A 13460-nucleotide genomic window follows, 5' to 3' on the forward strand; every position below is an offset into this window, starting at 1 on the left:
AGGAGGGAGAGCATTCTAGGCATGAGAAACAGCCAGAAAAAAAAATGTCTAGAATAGGGAGAGGGAATGTCTCGTTGGAGGATGCTAACAGAAGGATTGGGTTGGTGACTCCCAACTCATCCAAGCCATTTGATCAGCCAAGCATTGCAGATTGGGGGAGGGGGAATGCTTGGCAGGAGCAAGAAAGTAGTAGTTCAGCAAAACCAAGCAACACAACAATCAAATCTAACAATATGTGCAGTAATATATGCAATACCCATGGCCCCCACCTCCGCAAAGAAAGGAGGGAAGGCAAAGCATTTTAAATATTCTATCATATGAACAGTGGAAAGTTATATGTGGAAAAACTAAGGGCAGTGATGCTTTACAGCTGTGAGGCAGAGACTTCTAAAAGTTGGAATCGCAATGGCTACTGAAGTGGGAGTGCTTCTTGCCTATGAATCTTGCACGAGCTGTCCTTCGTAGGGGTGACACATAGGTTACAAGTACCCGCAGAGGATCGGGGATAGCTCGGTACAACCCTGCCCGGAACTCCAGCACTCGGGCCCGCACCCTCTGACTACGCATCCCTACGTTACACTCTTCGCCCCGCACAAAGATGGCGCAGGATAAGCCGGAATGGCCAATGGGAAGAGGCGTTGCTGCCGGTTGCCCAGGTAACAACCAACAGGCGGCGGAGACTCTGCGCGGTGCCGCGCCGGGGTCCTGGAGGGGGCGGGGGGGGGGGGCTGGAGGGGTCCGAGGGAAGACAGCGGAGGGGCCCGCAGCAGCGGCTGGCCGGGCGGAATCGGGCACGCGGCAGCCAAGACTCGGGGTCTCGGGGGGAGCCCAGGTCAGCTGGCGGGGCGGGGTGGGCACGGGGTGGAGGTGGGGTGGGTGTGGCCGTGGGTGTGGCCAGGGATGGAACAGACGCTAGGATGCTGAACTCGTCCTCTGCAAGCGGAGCAGCCAGAGCCAGGCCTGGCCTCCGGGCCGCGGGTGGGAACTGGCGGCTGGCATCGCCTTGCTCTGCCGAAATGTGATGGTAACAATAATAACAAATTACAATCCTGCATTGTTTGTTTGCATGGCACCCTAACGCATGCAGAGCTCCCTCCGTGCATGAGGTCATCGTAGCCTCACGATGCACCTGTGGAGGTATAATCTCCCATTTTACAGATGAGCAAAGGCAGATTCAAAGACGTTAAGGGACAGACTCAGACAACGTGTGCTCGTTTTCTCTGGCTGCTTTGCCTAGCTCCTCCTTTCAGATCCCTGGAGTTTCTGACTTTCCCCACAAGCTTCCTAACTAGGACTCTTGGATGTTAATGAGAACTTTGTTTCCATTTTATTTGTTGTTTTTCTACATGAACATTTACGATAAATTTCTTGGTCATGTTAAATTTAAACTGAGCTCTCGGCACCTGAAAAAGACCACTGGATTTGGAATCGGAGTACACCGTAGTACTCGGGTTCAAATCCTTTCTCGGTCTGCTGTTTGGCTACTTACATTATCTGGGACACAACCTCTCAGTTTTTTCATATACAAAATGAGGGGGCTGGGCTATATGACTCTTCAAGCCCCTTCCAACTCTAAATCAATGACCATGTGAACTCTTTCATGTTTATTGTCAGAGTAGGTCCATTGTGAATTCTCTTGTACCTTTGATGATTGAGATTTGAAATATTCAGAAAGTGTATGACCGAGTCTAAGTATTTGGTCCTTCTTGGATCATCTTCTGTTCAAGTAATAGAAGATACAGTATCAATAAAGATTTTATTATTTAAAAAAGATTTTATTAAAAAATTTTACCCTCAATAAACATTGGTGAAGCCAGCATATTTAGCCTCTGACATCTCAGTGCCTAGAAAAGACAAAGATGAGAGGAGTGTCAGAAATAGACCAAGTATATACAGAGAAGGTCCCTCTGGAGGTGACAGTCTTAAGGAATTGATTCTCAAAGTAGTTGAATGAGTTGAGGATACCAAAGGTGTGTCAAAAAGTCTTAGACTTTAATATTAACACAAACATATGCATAGAAAATTGGGAGACTAGGTAAGTACTGACCCATTGGCCTATGTTCCCATCTCTACAACATTTTTATGACAATAATCTACAAGGGCATCCCTGATAAAGGTATGAGAAGGGAACAGGAGGCTTTCACAAAAAATGTTCTATCTTTGTGGTCATCCAATTGACTCTAAGGTATAGAAGATAGAAGACCCCACTCTATTTATTGTTTTGTTTTGTTTTTTACTATAAAAAGGCATTTAATTCAATAAGGCAAGATACTGCCTTAAAGGATCTTCTCAAAGAATGTGTCCCCTGCATATGTTGAAATCATACAACATCCCTTGAAAGATGTAACCACAGAGATAACTCTAATGACCCTCTGCTTTTAAATATCAAATAAGTCATAAAAGAGGGAGACATATGCTTACCAGGAGTGCCTTTGTCATGGAGAATTATCTTATGTTCTAAGCAAAGAATACATGGAAGACAGATTTTCTATAGATGTTAAGGGTTTCCAGATGCACTTGTTTATGGAATACATTGTGCTAATTACATCAAGAGCCAGAATATATCAGAGCTGTAGTCATTCAAAAGTTTTCGTCCCAGTTGTCCACAGAGGAAAACCCAGTGGAAAAAGAATTACTGTTATTCAGACTATGATATGCAATAGAATGAACAATCAACAAAGCTTGTCCATCAGTACATCTGTCTCATACAAACATTGCAAGTCAACAGTGAGCTGTGCCCAAGAAGTGTACAGGAGGAGAGCAGACCTTTGGGGAGACTGTACAGTGATTGTTTTTAGTGATACTGAGTTTCTCCCAATGATTTCTCAGCTTTTTAACAGTATTTTTCTGCTGATGTCTTGCTGAGTTGTTGAAGTCTTCAAATTAAAGGGTCACCCAGAGGGCAACAGAGAAGGTGTAGGGTGGGTGTGACCTGACTGTAGTATCTTGCCAAGTGAAGAATTACCCAGGAAAAACATTGCAAACTAGAATATCATCAAAGAGACTTATGAATGGAAAAAAAAGGTTAGATGATCATATAGCAAGAGCTAGGGAGAAGTGATGGTTAGCCCACATTCTTTGTGGTTACCCATACAATGTTAAGATCTAGAGATATCCCCCTCCCCTTCTTTTTCTTTCCCCTCCCCCTTCCCTGACAGACTCACTTGATTCTTCCGTGGAGGATCTTTTTACAGGGGAATTTGGACAGGAGTCATACAAGATAGGATGGGAAGGTACTGATGGGCTTATATTTGCAATACTGGAGAAAGTACCCACATCAGTGGAATCAAAGATCCATCTAAGTATTCAAGTTGAATTTCAAAGCCTAGCCAGCACTTACCAGTCTTTATTTCCTTCTCTTTAGGATTCTTAAAACCTAAGTACCAACATCCTTTTCAATCAAGGGGAGAGATTTATTGAAATTTAAGTGTGACATTATCTGGGAATGTTGAAAATAGTACACAAGTAAGTAAGGTAGACACAATAAAACATTCTTTAGCTTAAGAGAATCTGACCCTGTATAAAATAGCCTTCTTTATTTGGGAACAGGTTACTCTGTACTCGTAAAATAATAATTCCATTATGAGAGTTGAGTTGTAGTATGTTAGTACATCATCTGTTCTCTGAGACAGTGGAATAATTTCCTTTTGGGCAAATGTTTGGCATATGCTTTGTAGCTTGAAAACATTCATTTATGCAGTGTACAGAAAAGGTGGGTGTCTGTTTAGAATCATGAATCATCTTGCCTTTGTGGCTAGATTCTACTTATGAATCTAGAATCTAAGCCTTGAGTCCCTATATCCTCTTTAAAATGGTAATTTTAATAACTTGTACAAATATTTATTTGAATTCAGTATTAACTAAAGTAATCTGCACTCTGGCATCTTTTGCTATTATGCACTAATTTAAGCCCCAGGCTCTGTTAGCAGAAGTTACTTTTTTGGTTTTTTTAGTCTAGTAAATTTGTCTCAGTGACCAGGGTCGGTGATAAAATTCCATTTCTTCGCTATTGGCAGTGCAACTGTCCATTAATCAGTTTGAATAATTATGGAAATCAAAGTAGTAAATCTCTCTATTGCCCCCAAACAGCAGCAATAAGATGTGGACACTTGTAGCAGCTGCTTGCCCAAATGAACACCAACTGTTGGCTGAGAGTCATTGCTTTCAAATGTTCTTTTCAATAGCTCTCTTACTTGTACTCTTAGGAATGTGTGGCACACATTCTATACCAAATAGACAAGTGTCAGAAGAGGCTACACTTCCCTGGGGAGTTTGTAGCTTAGATTCTAAAACCAAATGGAAGAGGGTGGCAAAGCAGAACCTCCTAAATTGAGACTTAGCAACAAGAAAGTAATCCATAGCATTTCATTAGCTTTCTTAGTATATTTGGGGTTTATTGCCAAAGGGCCAACAGACAACACAGCAGAGGCATGCTTGGTTTTCCTAGCTAAGGAACAATTTAGTACCTTCTCACTCAATAAAGCTAATGTCTTATTTCCTTTCTTCCGATATCCAACAGGTTCCTCAGAAAGAGAAGTTCAGTTCCTCCAGCCAACTGGTAACTCTGACTAGAACTTCTGTGTAGTTCTCAGGAAAGGGAAATGAATTAATGAGGGGGTTAATCTCCCGCTAGTCTCTTCCATATGACATCCTGGAATGAACCCTTGCAAATTTTTGAGACATAGCAGTGTTTATTCATACCAGCCAAACTTGCAAAGGAATTGTCTTTGTGTAACCTTCCTATGAAAATAGTAACTTTGGATTTGCTTTTGAACTGACTTTGTCAGTGATAGAATATGCAGTACTATTCTTTTTCCATAAATCCTGATTGATCTTGAATTTGTGGAACCTCGGCCATAGATTACACTGCTTCTAATGGTTTGGCTAGATTCCATCCTTGGTCCTTATTTATCAAAACTACTATCTGAACTGGAAAGAGTTATCCCCTAGAGTTCTGATGGAAAACCATTCCTCTTGCTCTCATTAATGTTGTATTTGCAGTGGAGTCGTGCTGACCTGCACCCAGACATTGTCTGATGCTAAGCTGCTGAGATAAGGACGTTGTGAGTCTGAAACCAGAGCTGAGGGCCTGGAATACTGGTGTGTGCGAATGCATGCCAGGCACCAGGATCTGCATTTGTTTGGAGAAAAATAGGTCACCAGGATATTAGGGGCAGGTAAGGAATGGAGAAATCAGCCCATCTCAGCATGAGCTTAGCATGCCCCACTGTCAAGTAGCCATTGTGAACTAGCAGGAGTTCATAATGAACAAGTTATGCCAGGCTACCCCCACTTCCTTTTTGGGCAGAGCTATTAGAATGATGGATGAAGAGAACCCTACATACAAAGCACACGCTGGTTTCAGTAAGGCATTTGACCGAGTGTCTCATGATATCGTTGTGGTCAGGATGGAGAAGTGTGAGGGTGGACTTGGAACTGGATGATCAGTCCTAAAGAATGATGATTAATGGAACCATGACATACTAGAGGGAGGTCTCTGGGGGAATGTCACAGGGTTCTACCCTTAGTCTGGTTGTATTCTTTTTAATCAGTTATTTGGATGAAGGCATAGATGGTCCAGTCATTAAAATCTGTGGAAAAGAAACCTGGGAGGTATCGCTAAATAGGTAAAATGGCAGACTTCATCAGACTAGAATGAAGAACCATAATTGTTGAGATGAAACCTTAAAAGGCAAATGTGAAGTTCCTTTACTTCGGAAAAAATCAGCCACAAAAATATAGGATGGGCAAGATATGCCTGAACAATTCATATAAAAAAAGCCTGGGTGAGATTTCCAAGACCACAATTCAAAATGAGTCAGTGGTGCGATATGTTGTTATAGAAGCATATGGCATCGTGAAGAGGTTGTCTGCAGAAACTCCTTTCCATCAAATTCCACTGCTGACACAAGCTGTGTGAGCTTGGGCAAGTCACTGGACCTCAACTGAAATCTCCAACTCTCCAAAGTAGGGATGATCTCGATTCCAAAGCCCCTGAATTTTCTCCAGGATGTTTGAAATGCAGTCATGAGACAGAGGGATTAGACTTGTTTTGTTTGCTCCTAGGAGGCAGAACTAGTTTCAGAGGAAGGGGAAGTTTCAGAGAGGCACATTTGGACTCACTATAAGGAGAATTTACTAATGATTAAAGCACTCTAAGAGGGGAATGAGCTGCCTCCTGAGGTAGTCAGCACCCCAATCCTGAAGAGCTTCGAGAAGAAGCTAAAGGACCACCTGTCAGGGAGGTTAGAGAGGGAATCTCTACTCGGGTTTGGGGGGTTGAACAAAGTAACACCTGAGGTCCCTTCTAGGCCTTTGATTCTAATGACTCCCTGGACATAGCAATCACACACACACACACACACACACACACACACACACACACGATAAGGTAGAAGCATCAGCTCTCTCAGGGTAAGGATTTCTATGCCCACAGCTTTCTAGCCAACTCTCCTCACTCTAGACTTTCTCGTCTTCACTGCCTAATATAGGTATTTCCACATTATGGGTGAAATCATTGAATTTTATTGAATCATCTCCTAATTTTCAGATGTCAAAATCTCAAGAATAAGCTGTCATAGAAAACTTAGGGCATGTAGTGCCTAAATTCTCTGTGACAGTAAATGTTCTTCTCCATCCCACCCCTAATTTCATAAAGTTTTTCACACCACTCCAACCTTTCCTTAGCATTTTGCCAGTACGTAAGGTTGAACAACACAATTTCAAACTTAATCCATTTTTTTCATTCTGTGGTAGTCTCAAATCAACAAATAAATTGTAAGTTCCTTGAGGGCTGGTCTTTTGTGCTTGGTAAGCATAATAATCATTTTACTGATTCTCCTTTCTTCCCCTGAAATCTTAGAAAATAAGATGTGGCTCAATTTTTAAAAATAAGGCAAAGGAGTTGGCTAGAAGATGAGAGTGATTTAAAAGGGGTAGAGGTGGTTGGGGAAAAGGATGTTTTCCATGGGACCCCTTTGAATTTGTGAAGATTTGGGCGGGCTGATTAGCTTTTTCAAACATATCTGCAAAGCTGCTTTCGTTTTCTCTAGCTGTCCTATGACGATAGCAAGCCTCTGGCTGTTTCCTGTGGTTGTCACCCTGCTCTTCTGTAAGCTGTCACCATGACCCTGACAAAAGGCTCCTTCACCTACTCCAGCGGGGAGGAATATCGTGGCGAGTGGAAGGAGGGTGAGAAGGGTGTTGGAGGTCTCCAGAGAGGAGAGCCCCTTTCTGGTCGGAAGGGAAAATATATTAGGGTATTCAAATCAACTTTGCTGGGTCATCTATTCTCCCTAGTCTTTCCCTTGCACTATATCTGAATGAATAAAAGAGGACACATGCAGTGTTAGTCTCCCCTCCTCCACCCACAGTCTACCCTCTGCAAAATTTGGATTGGGTCAACATCTTTCAATGACGTTAGGTATTTTTTTTTAATTTTCATAGTTCCCTTTGTATCTATATATGTAAAACAAAACTAAATATTTTAAAGCAGAAGAATTAGGGTTATCATCAATTCAATCTTAATTATTCTGGTAGAAGACAACTAGAAGAATAGATTATATTTTTACCTTTGGCCTCATTCCTTTAGTGGCAGACAAGGATAGATTTCATGCTACTACAACTGATGCATTCCGTTACGGAAGCTTGACATGACCTGGAGGAGTGACATCACCTTCCTTGCCTCATCTCATTCCAAGCCTTTTTCCTTCTCTCCCAGGTTCCTTCTGCCCATCTTCATGCCTTCCAAGAACTGACATGTAATGCCTGGGTAGTCCTAGGAAATTACAGTTTCTTTGTCCCTAAAATAAACTCCATTGTCCATTGTGTCAAGAGCATTACTGTTCACCTGGCATCTTGCTTTGTTTCCTGGCCAATTCAGTGGGCAAATAAAGCACTGTTGAAGATGTGAACTCTTTGCCAGTGCTATTAAGTCAATCGTTTTTGTCCTGCACCTTTCACACCGCTGAGGGGCAGCATTTTTAGCGTGATGCTCTTTTTAGATTTTTCTTGTCACTTTCACGTGTAAAGAAAATCCAAGCCATTGGTTGTGAATGTGGGAGGGGAAGTCCCTTTGCCTTCACAAGGGCAGCTTTGGTGCTTTGCATTACTAGCTCTTTCAGTACCAGAATGATGTCACTAATTTCTCCTCTTTTCATTTTTTTAGGATAACTCTTTCCTCTTTGAGTCGATGGTCTGTAAGGGAAGGGATGCTAGGTGCTTGAGAAGGTACCCAGGAGCTGCCCCATTCCAGCCTGACACCTGTCCTTTTCTTTGCTTAGGCCGCAGGCATGGCATTGGTCAACTGATGTTTGCAGATGGTGGCACCTACCTGGGTCATTTTGAGAATGGGCTCTTTAATGGCTTCGGGGTACTGACTTTCTCAGATGGCTCAAGGTGGGTACTTGGTCCTCTCCCCTCTCAGCCTTAGACTTGGGAGGCTCCAGTCTACAAATGGGCTAATGACAAACAGCTGGCTAACTCTGAGCCAGTCCCAGTCCTTGCAGAACCTGCTAGCTCTCTTGACTGATCTTAAACATTTCAAGATCTTGAAGCTTTCCTGAAGTGGCCAGGAGGGAAGTGACCTTTTGACTCTTACTCTCCATCCCTTTCCATCCCACGTTTTCCTCTTATGTTCCCTTCTTTGCCTTCCCGGGCTATGTCACAGTCACTAACTCTGGTTGAGTATGGTTAGAGCTTGTGACAGGTGGAATCATCTTTGCTCCGGATAAGCTGTGTGTTCACTCAGCCCCAGCCTGGAGTCTCTCCCCAAATGGCTAACATGGTGGTGTCTCTCTGCAGATATGAGGGGGAGTTTGCCCAAGGAAAATTCAATGGTGTTGGAGTTTTCATTCGCCATGACAACATGACCTTTGAGGGAGAATTTAAGAGTGGCAGAGTCGATGGCTTTGGTAAGGAACAGCTGTCACTGGAGGCTTGTTCTTTCGGTTTATCCATTCTTGGCTGGGCCTTCTCCTTGGTTCCGAATAGCTGGATTGTTGAGCTTGAATAGGTGGGAAGTCATCTACTAAGTGCAAACTCTCCCTTTTTACTTATGGATGCCTAAGAGCCCCATCTTTTCCCTTCATTATCCTCATCAGGGTGAAGATAGCAATCTCTTACAGGCCTGTAAAACATTTTTAACTTCTCTGAATTGGATTCGAACTGAGACCTTTGGGTCACTTCCTATAATAATCTCTAATGGTTTTTCCTCTTTTATTTTAACCCACAGGCCTGCTGACTTTTCCTGATGGTTCTCATGGAGTTCCTCGGAATGAAGGTCTCTTTGAGAATAACAAGCTGCTCCGGCGAGAAAAGTGTCCTTCAGTGATCCAGCGGGCACAGAGGGCCTCTGAGTCAGCCCGGAACCTCCCAGCTTGACGGGGTGCCACGGCCCTATCAGGAGGAGTGATGGGGCAGAAGGGCTACCTCTGTTCATTCACTGCAGGTGGAGGAGTGAGCCAGACCCAAGATCCTTTGAGTTACAAACACCAAACAGCTGCCTTCTGACACATCCCTTTGACTGCCAGTTGAGAGTTCTGTTGTGGATTGGGGTCATTTACAGGCCCTCCAACAGCTTTGACTTGCTGAATAGGGAGCAGCTGATTTCAGTTTTGCCTTGGCCCTGCCCCTTGTCTGCTGCTGCTCAGACGAGCTGCCTTTTTCCACACCCTGGAACTCTCCATCCCTAAATCCCTGTACTGCCCCGAGCCTTGCTGCCTTCTATTCCATCCTAGATCCATGGTCATCTCGGGGTATACTTAGTGCCCCACCTCCACTCAGGGAGGTGATCCAACAGCTGCCCCTCAGCAGAGGCCCACACCTTGGGTTTCCTGGGGGAGGGAAGATGATGGACTATCTCGGGGCCAGGGAGAAAAGGCCTGCAGCAGGCATTTAAAAGCCTAAGGTGGAGACTCTTTCTTCTGTTACCTTATTATTTCATTCTTGTTTGGAATTAGGGCTCCAGGTCTGTCACTTGGACTGGCCAGGCTGCCCTTGAACTCCTCTTTCTCAGTCTTTGGGTGCTGTGATGGGTCTTCATGTGTCCTTGACTTAACAGTGTAGCCACCTCACAGGAAAGGGCCCCATTTTTGCATCTCATCTTTATGTACCTTCATTGCTGTTCTGATATGGGTAAGAAACTGATACAAAACTACAATCTTAAGACTTACTTGTAGAGCAGGAGACAGGGACCTCCAGGCCCACTAATAGTACATGAAGGCCAGGATTGACCCAGTCTTCCTTAAGACTGGGAAAGAACTGGCTAGGCTGGAATCCTTGTGGACCACCTGGCCAGACCACTACCAGCTCCCTGCAATTTAGACAAAGGTGAATCAGTCAGGGATGCATTGAGCTAAAAATTATTTGGTGGATTGCATCCAGGTCACTGTAACTCTTAGCACCAGCCCTGGACATTAGGTCTGGAGATGAAATCTACTCATCAGCGTCACCCAGAGCTCATTCAGAGACTTTGTTCCCCTTGGTCCTAAACACACCATACTCCATGTCATTCTCACATTGATTGTTCCCTGTGCAGCAGATTTTGGTGGAAATACTAGCTGTGTGCCTCTATCATCTCTGGATTGTACTGGTGAAATAAAAGTGTTTATAAGGAATCAATACGTCTCCCAAATTGCCACTACTACATTCTCTTACTTTTAATCCTTGTTTTTTGTAGCTGCAACTGGGTCAGTGTGACCCCATTTGGTGTTTCCAAGTGCCAAGATTGAGATTCTAGATGCCCCTCAGTAAGCTTCTTGTCCTAGTTCCCTCCAACTTATCTGCTTTTCACTGATCATCTCACCTGATCTTGGGAGTATTTGTGGCTTTCTCTTTCATGCCATCATTAGGCTGTCTTTTAAGTGCCGAAATGGAGTGAACCTCAGGAACTGGCATGGTGGGCTCAGCTGGGCAAAAGCCTCTTGGCTTCCAGGAAGGAACTGGGGGGCAAGGGTAGGGCAGGTCAGAAGTAGTTTGTTGGTCTTTGTAGATAATATCACATGGTTTTGGGGGGATTACTGTTACAAAGCAATGGTTTTACCAATCAAAGGCAACACCAAACAGAATGCTGAAGGTCTCAAACCTTGTGATTCCCCGCTCTAATGACAAGTCTAAAGGCGGCTTTAGTAGCATTTGTCCACCAGGTGGCGGTGCACACTTGCAGTTGACAAGGCTGATGGGATCCTGGACCACAAACCTGAGGTCACACCTTCATCCCACCTGCCAAATGCAGGGAATGGATAGAACAGATGGGCGCAGTTGAGTTATGCAGTACTGAGATATTGGAGGGGGAAGAAAAGAAGTGTGCCTACTATGTGCCAGGCGCTGTGCTTAAAGCTTGACAAATATTGATCCAGGCAGGGTGGCTGGCTCAGTGATGGGGGCACTAGCACCGTGCAGATAACGCTAATGGCCTTGCCCTTGTGGTGTCTCTCTCAGCCTCTCAACTGTAGCTTTTCTTCCCACATACTTCCATCAGTGGGCAAAATCCTCTCCATACCTATATCCTAGGCCAAGCAGCAGAGACTGGAGCTCAGGTTTATCCTGCCCAGGCTGTTTTATCCTCTCAAAAAATCCTTATTCCAGCTCAGGAGATGACAGGAGTCATGCCTGCCCCCCCCCTAACCCCCACCCTTCTGGATCCTGGGGTGATAAGAAAAAGGCTGGAGCAAAGAGCAAAGTAGCAAGAAGCAGGTTTTCCTAACTGGGGACTCTGAACATAGTCTGGGGGAAGTAAGGGGCTCTGGTGCTACCACTTGCCTAGCCAGTAGTGTCTGGTGAAGGAGGAAGGGCCTGGACACATAATAGTAACTCACATTTATATGGTGGGGTTTTTAAAGGATCTTTTGACATTTTTTAAAATAATAAAAATTTTTATTTAAAGTTTTGAGTTCCAAATTCTGTCCCTCCTTCCCACCCTCCCCTAACCCCTCCCTAAGGCAGTAAGCAATCAGATAGAGGTTATCCATGTGCGATCATGTAAAACATTTCCATATTAGTCATTTTGCATAAGAAGACTCGAATAAAAGAAAAAATGAAAGAACGAAAGTGAAAAATAGCATGCTTCAGTCTGTGCTCAATCAATATCAGTTCTTACTTTGGAGGTGGATAGTATGTTTCATCATTAGCCCTTTGGGATTGTCTTGGATCATTGTATTGCTGGGGAATAGTTAACTCATGGCTGAAGAAGCTGTGGAATATGATTATAATGGAATTTTATTGTGCTATAAGAAATGACAAGCAGGATGATTTCAGAAAGGCCCAGAAAGACTCGTATAAACGGATGTATAGTGAAGTGAGCAGAACCAGGAGAACGTTGTACACAGTGACAACAATATTGGTTGATGAAGAACTGTTAGTGATTTATTTATATGGTGTTTTAAGGTTTGTGAAGCTGCTTCATAACTATTTTTTGATCCTCCCAACAACCCTATGAGGCAGGTGATTTTGTCCCCATTTCACAGATGGGAAAACGTTGAGAAAGGTTGAGTCACATCCTTAGGGACTGGGGTATGGGAAAGAATGGGAATAGACAAAAGGTAAAGATACCATGTGTCCCCCTCACCTCCACTGTATCCTAAAGGCTATGGGTATAGGAAGGTGGGGTGGGGGGTGGCCTTGCTCTTAGCTCTTCATAGCCAGCCATTGGTAGTGAAATCCAAGCGTAGCTTCTCTTCTTCATCAGGGCTCAGTTCAATCAGTGGGGCACGACAAGGACCTCCATAGTAACCAAACCAGTCCATGGTTTTCTTCAGCCCCGGGATCCCAAAGCGTCGGGTCACCTGACAGGAAATGTCAGAGGTAGCTTTATCCTATACAACCCTTAAAGTTAGGGCTCCCACTTCTCCTCCTAAGCATAGAATAAAAATTTTTCGAAGCCTATCATACCAAAGGGGAAATCTGGGATCAAAGCTACCAGTACTGAGAGACACAGGGTCATTAGTAATGAGTAAGGGTGGAGTATAGGACTGTAGGGTCTGGCAAATGGGGAAAGATGGAGAGGGTTTTTTTTCACATATTTTTAAATCTGGAAGAGACTAGAAATCTTTTAGTCCAACCCTTTTTCATGTTGGTGAGGAAACAGGCCCGAGGAAATGAAGTGGCTTGTCCAAGGCTTCACAGAAGAATATTAGGGGTAAGTGGGGATGAGAACTAGATTCCCCTCCTTCCTAGCCCTTTTTCCTTCCTCCTAGCTGACACTGCTTCTCAACACCTTGGTTAGTTCTTGGATGAACAAAAAACTAACTAGAAGAAGAGAGAAGGGGGACAAGCAATTGGAATAGAACCCCTTGGGGAAAGTGACCAAACCCTATGGACTGGTTCCTTATCAGCTGGGGCCCTGAATGTGGGCAATAGTCAGGCCAGGAGGGCTGAAGCAAGGAAGGAGAGGGGCTTCTGAATTGGAGCCAGGAGTAAATGCTAGGAGGTAACTCACTGGCCTCCTGTTTCTTACTTCAATA

General features: G+C 44.1%; 2 protein-coding genes across 7 annotated transcripts in view; one reads left to right on the forward strand and one right to left on the reverse strand.

The window, feature by feature from the left end:
- The first annotated feature begins 704 nt into the window (after positions 1–704).
- On the forward strand, positions 705–10620 carry MORN4 (MORN repeat containing 4). Of its 6 annotated transcripts, XM_043989482.1 has the most exons (8): positions 726–832; positions 3365–3465; positions 4520–4558; positions 5002–5177; positions 7053–7191; positions 8283–8397; positions 8803–8912; positions 9233–10620. In XM_043989482.1, the coding sequence occupies exons 5-8, from the start codon at positions 7125–7127 to the stop codon at positions 9379–9381; spliced, it is 441 nt and encodes a 146-aa protein (XP_043845417.1). In that variant the 5' UTR covers positions 726–832; positions 3365–3465; positions 4520–4558; positions 5002–5177; positions 7053–7124; the 3' UTR covers positions 9382–10620. The 6 variants fall into 6 exon arrangements, with proteins under 6 accessions (XP_043845422.1, XP_043845421.1, XP_043845417.1 ...); XM_043989483.1 differs by lacking the exon at positions 3365–3465 and having other exon boundaries at positions 744–832; XM_043989485.1 differs by lacking the exons at positions 726–832; positions 3365–3465 and adding an exon at positions 902–1024.
- Positions 10621–12346: 1726 nt separating this feature from the next.
- The window catches only part of HOGA1 (4-hydroxy-2-oxoglutarate aldolase 1), a 49378-nt gene continuing 48264 nt past the window's right edge, over positions 12347–13460 (reverse strand). Inside the window, exon 7 of the mRNA XM_043989589.1 lies at positions 12347–12782. Within this exon, the coding sequence (XP_043845524.1) occupies positions 12633–12782 (150 nt within the window). The 3' untranslated portion in view covers positions 12347–12632. The remainder of the gene's footprint in view (positions 12783–13460) is intronic.

Source organism: Dromiciops gliroides, chromosome 2 (assembly GCF_019393635.1).
Source record: "Dromiciops gliroides isolate mDroGli1 chromosome 2, mDroGli1.pri, whole genome shotgun sequence".
NCBI classification, from domain to species: domain Eukaryota; kingdom Metazoa; phylum Chordata; class Mammalia; order Microbiotheria; family Microbiotheriidae; genus Dromiciops; species Dromiciops gliroides.

Bases quoted from the DNA above. Each gene is read 5' to 3' on its own strand.
- MORN4 (XM_043989481.1), top strand. From the start codon at position 8,192: ATGGTCTGTAAGGGAAGGGATGCTAGGTGCTTGAGAAGGTACCCAGGA. The intron at 8,398-8,802 runs GTGGGTACTTGG...GTCTCTCTGCAG, and splicing joins ACTTTCTCAGATGGCTCAAG to ATATGAGGGGGAGTTTGCCC. The intron at 8,913-9,232 runs GTAAGGAACAGC...TTTAACCCACAG, and splicing joins TGGCAGAGTCGATGGCTTTG to GCCTGCTGACTTTTCCTGAT.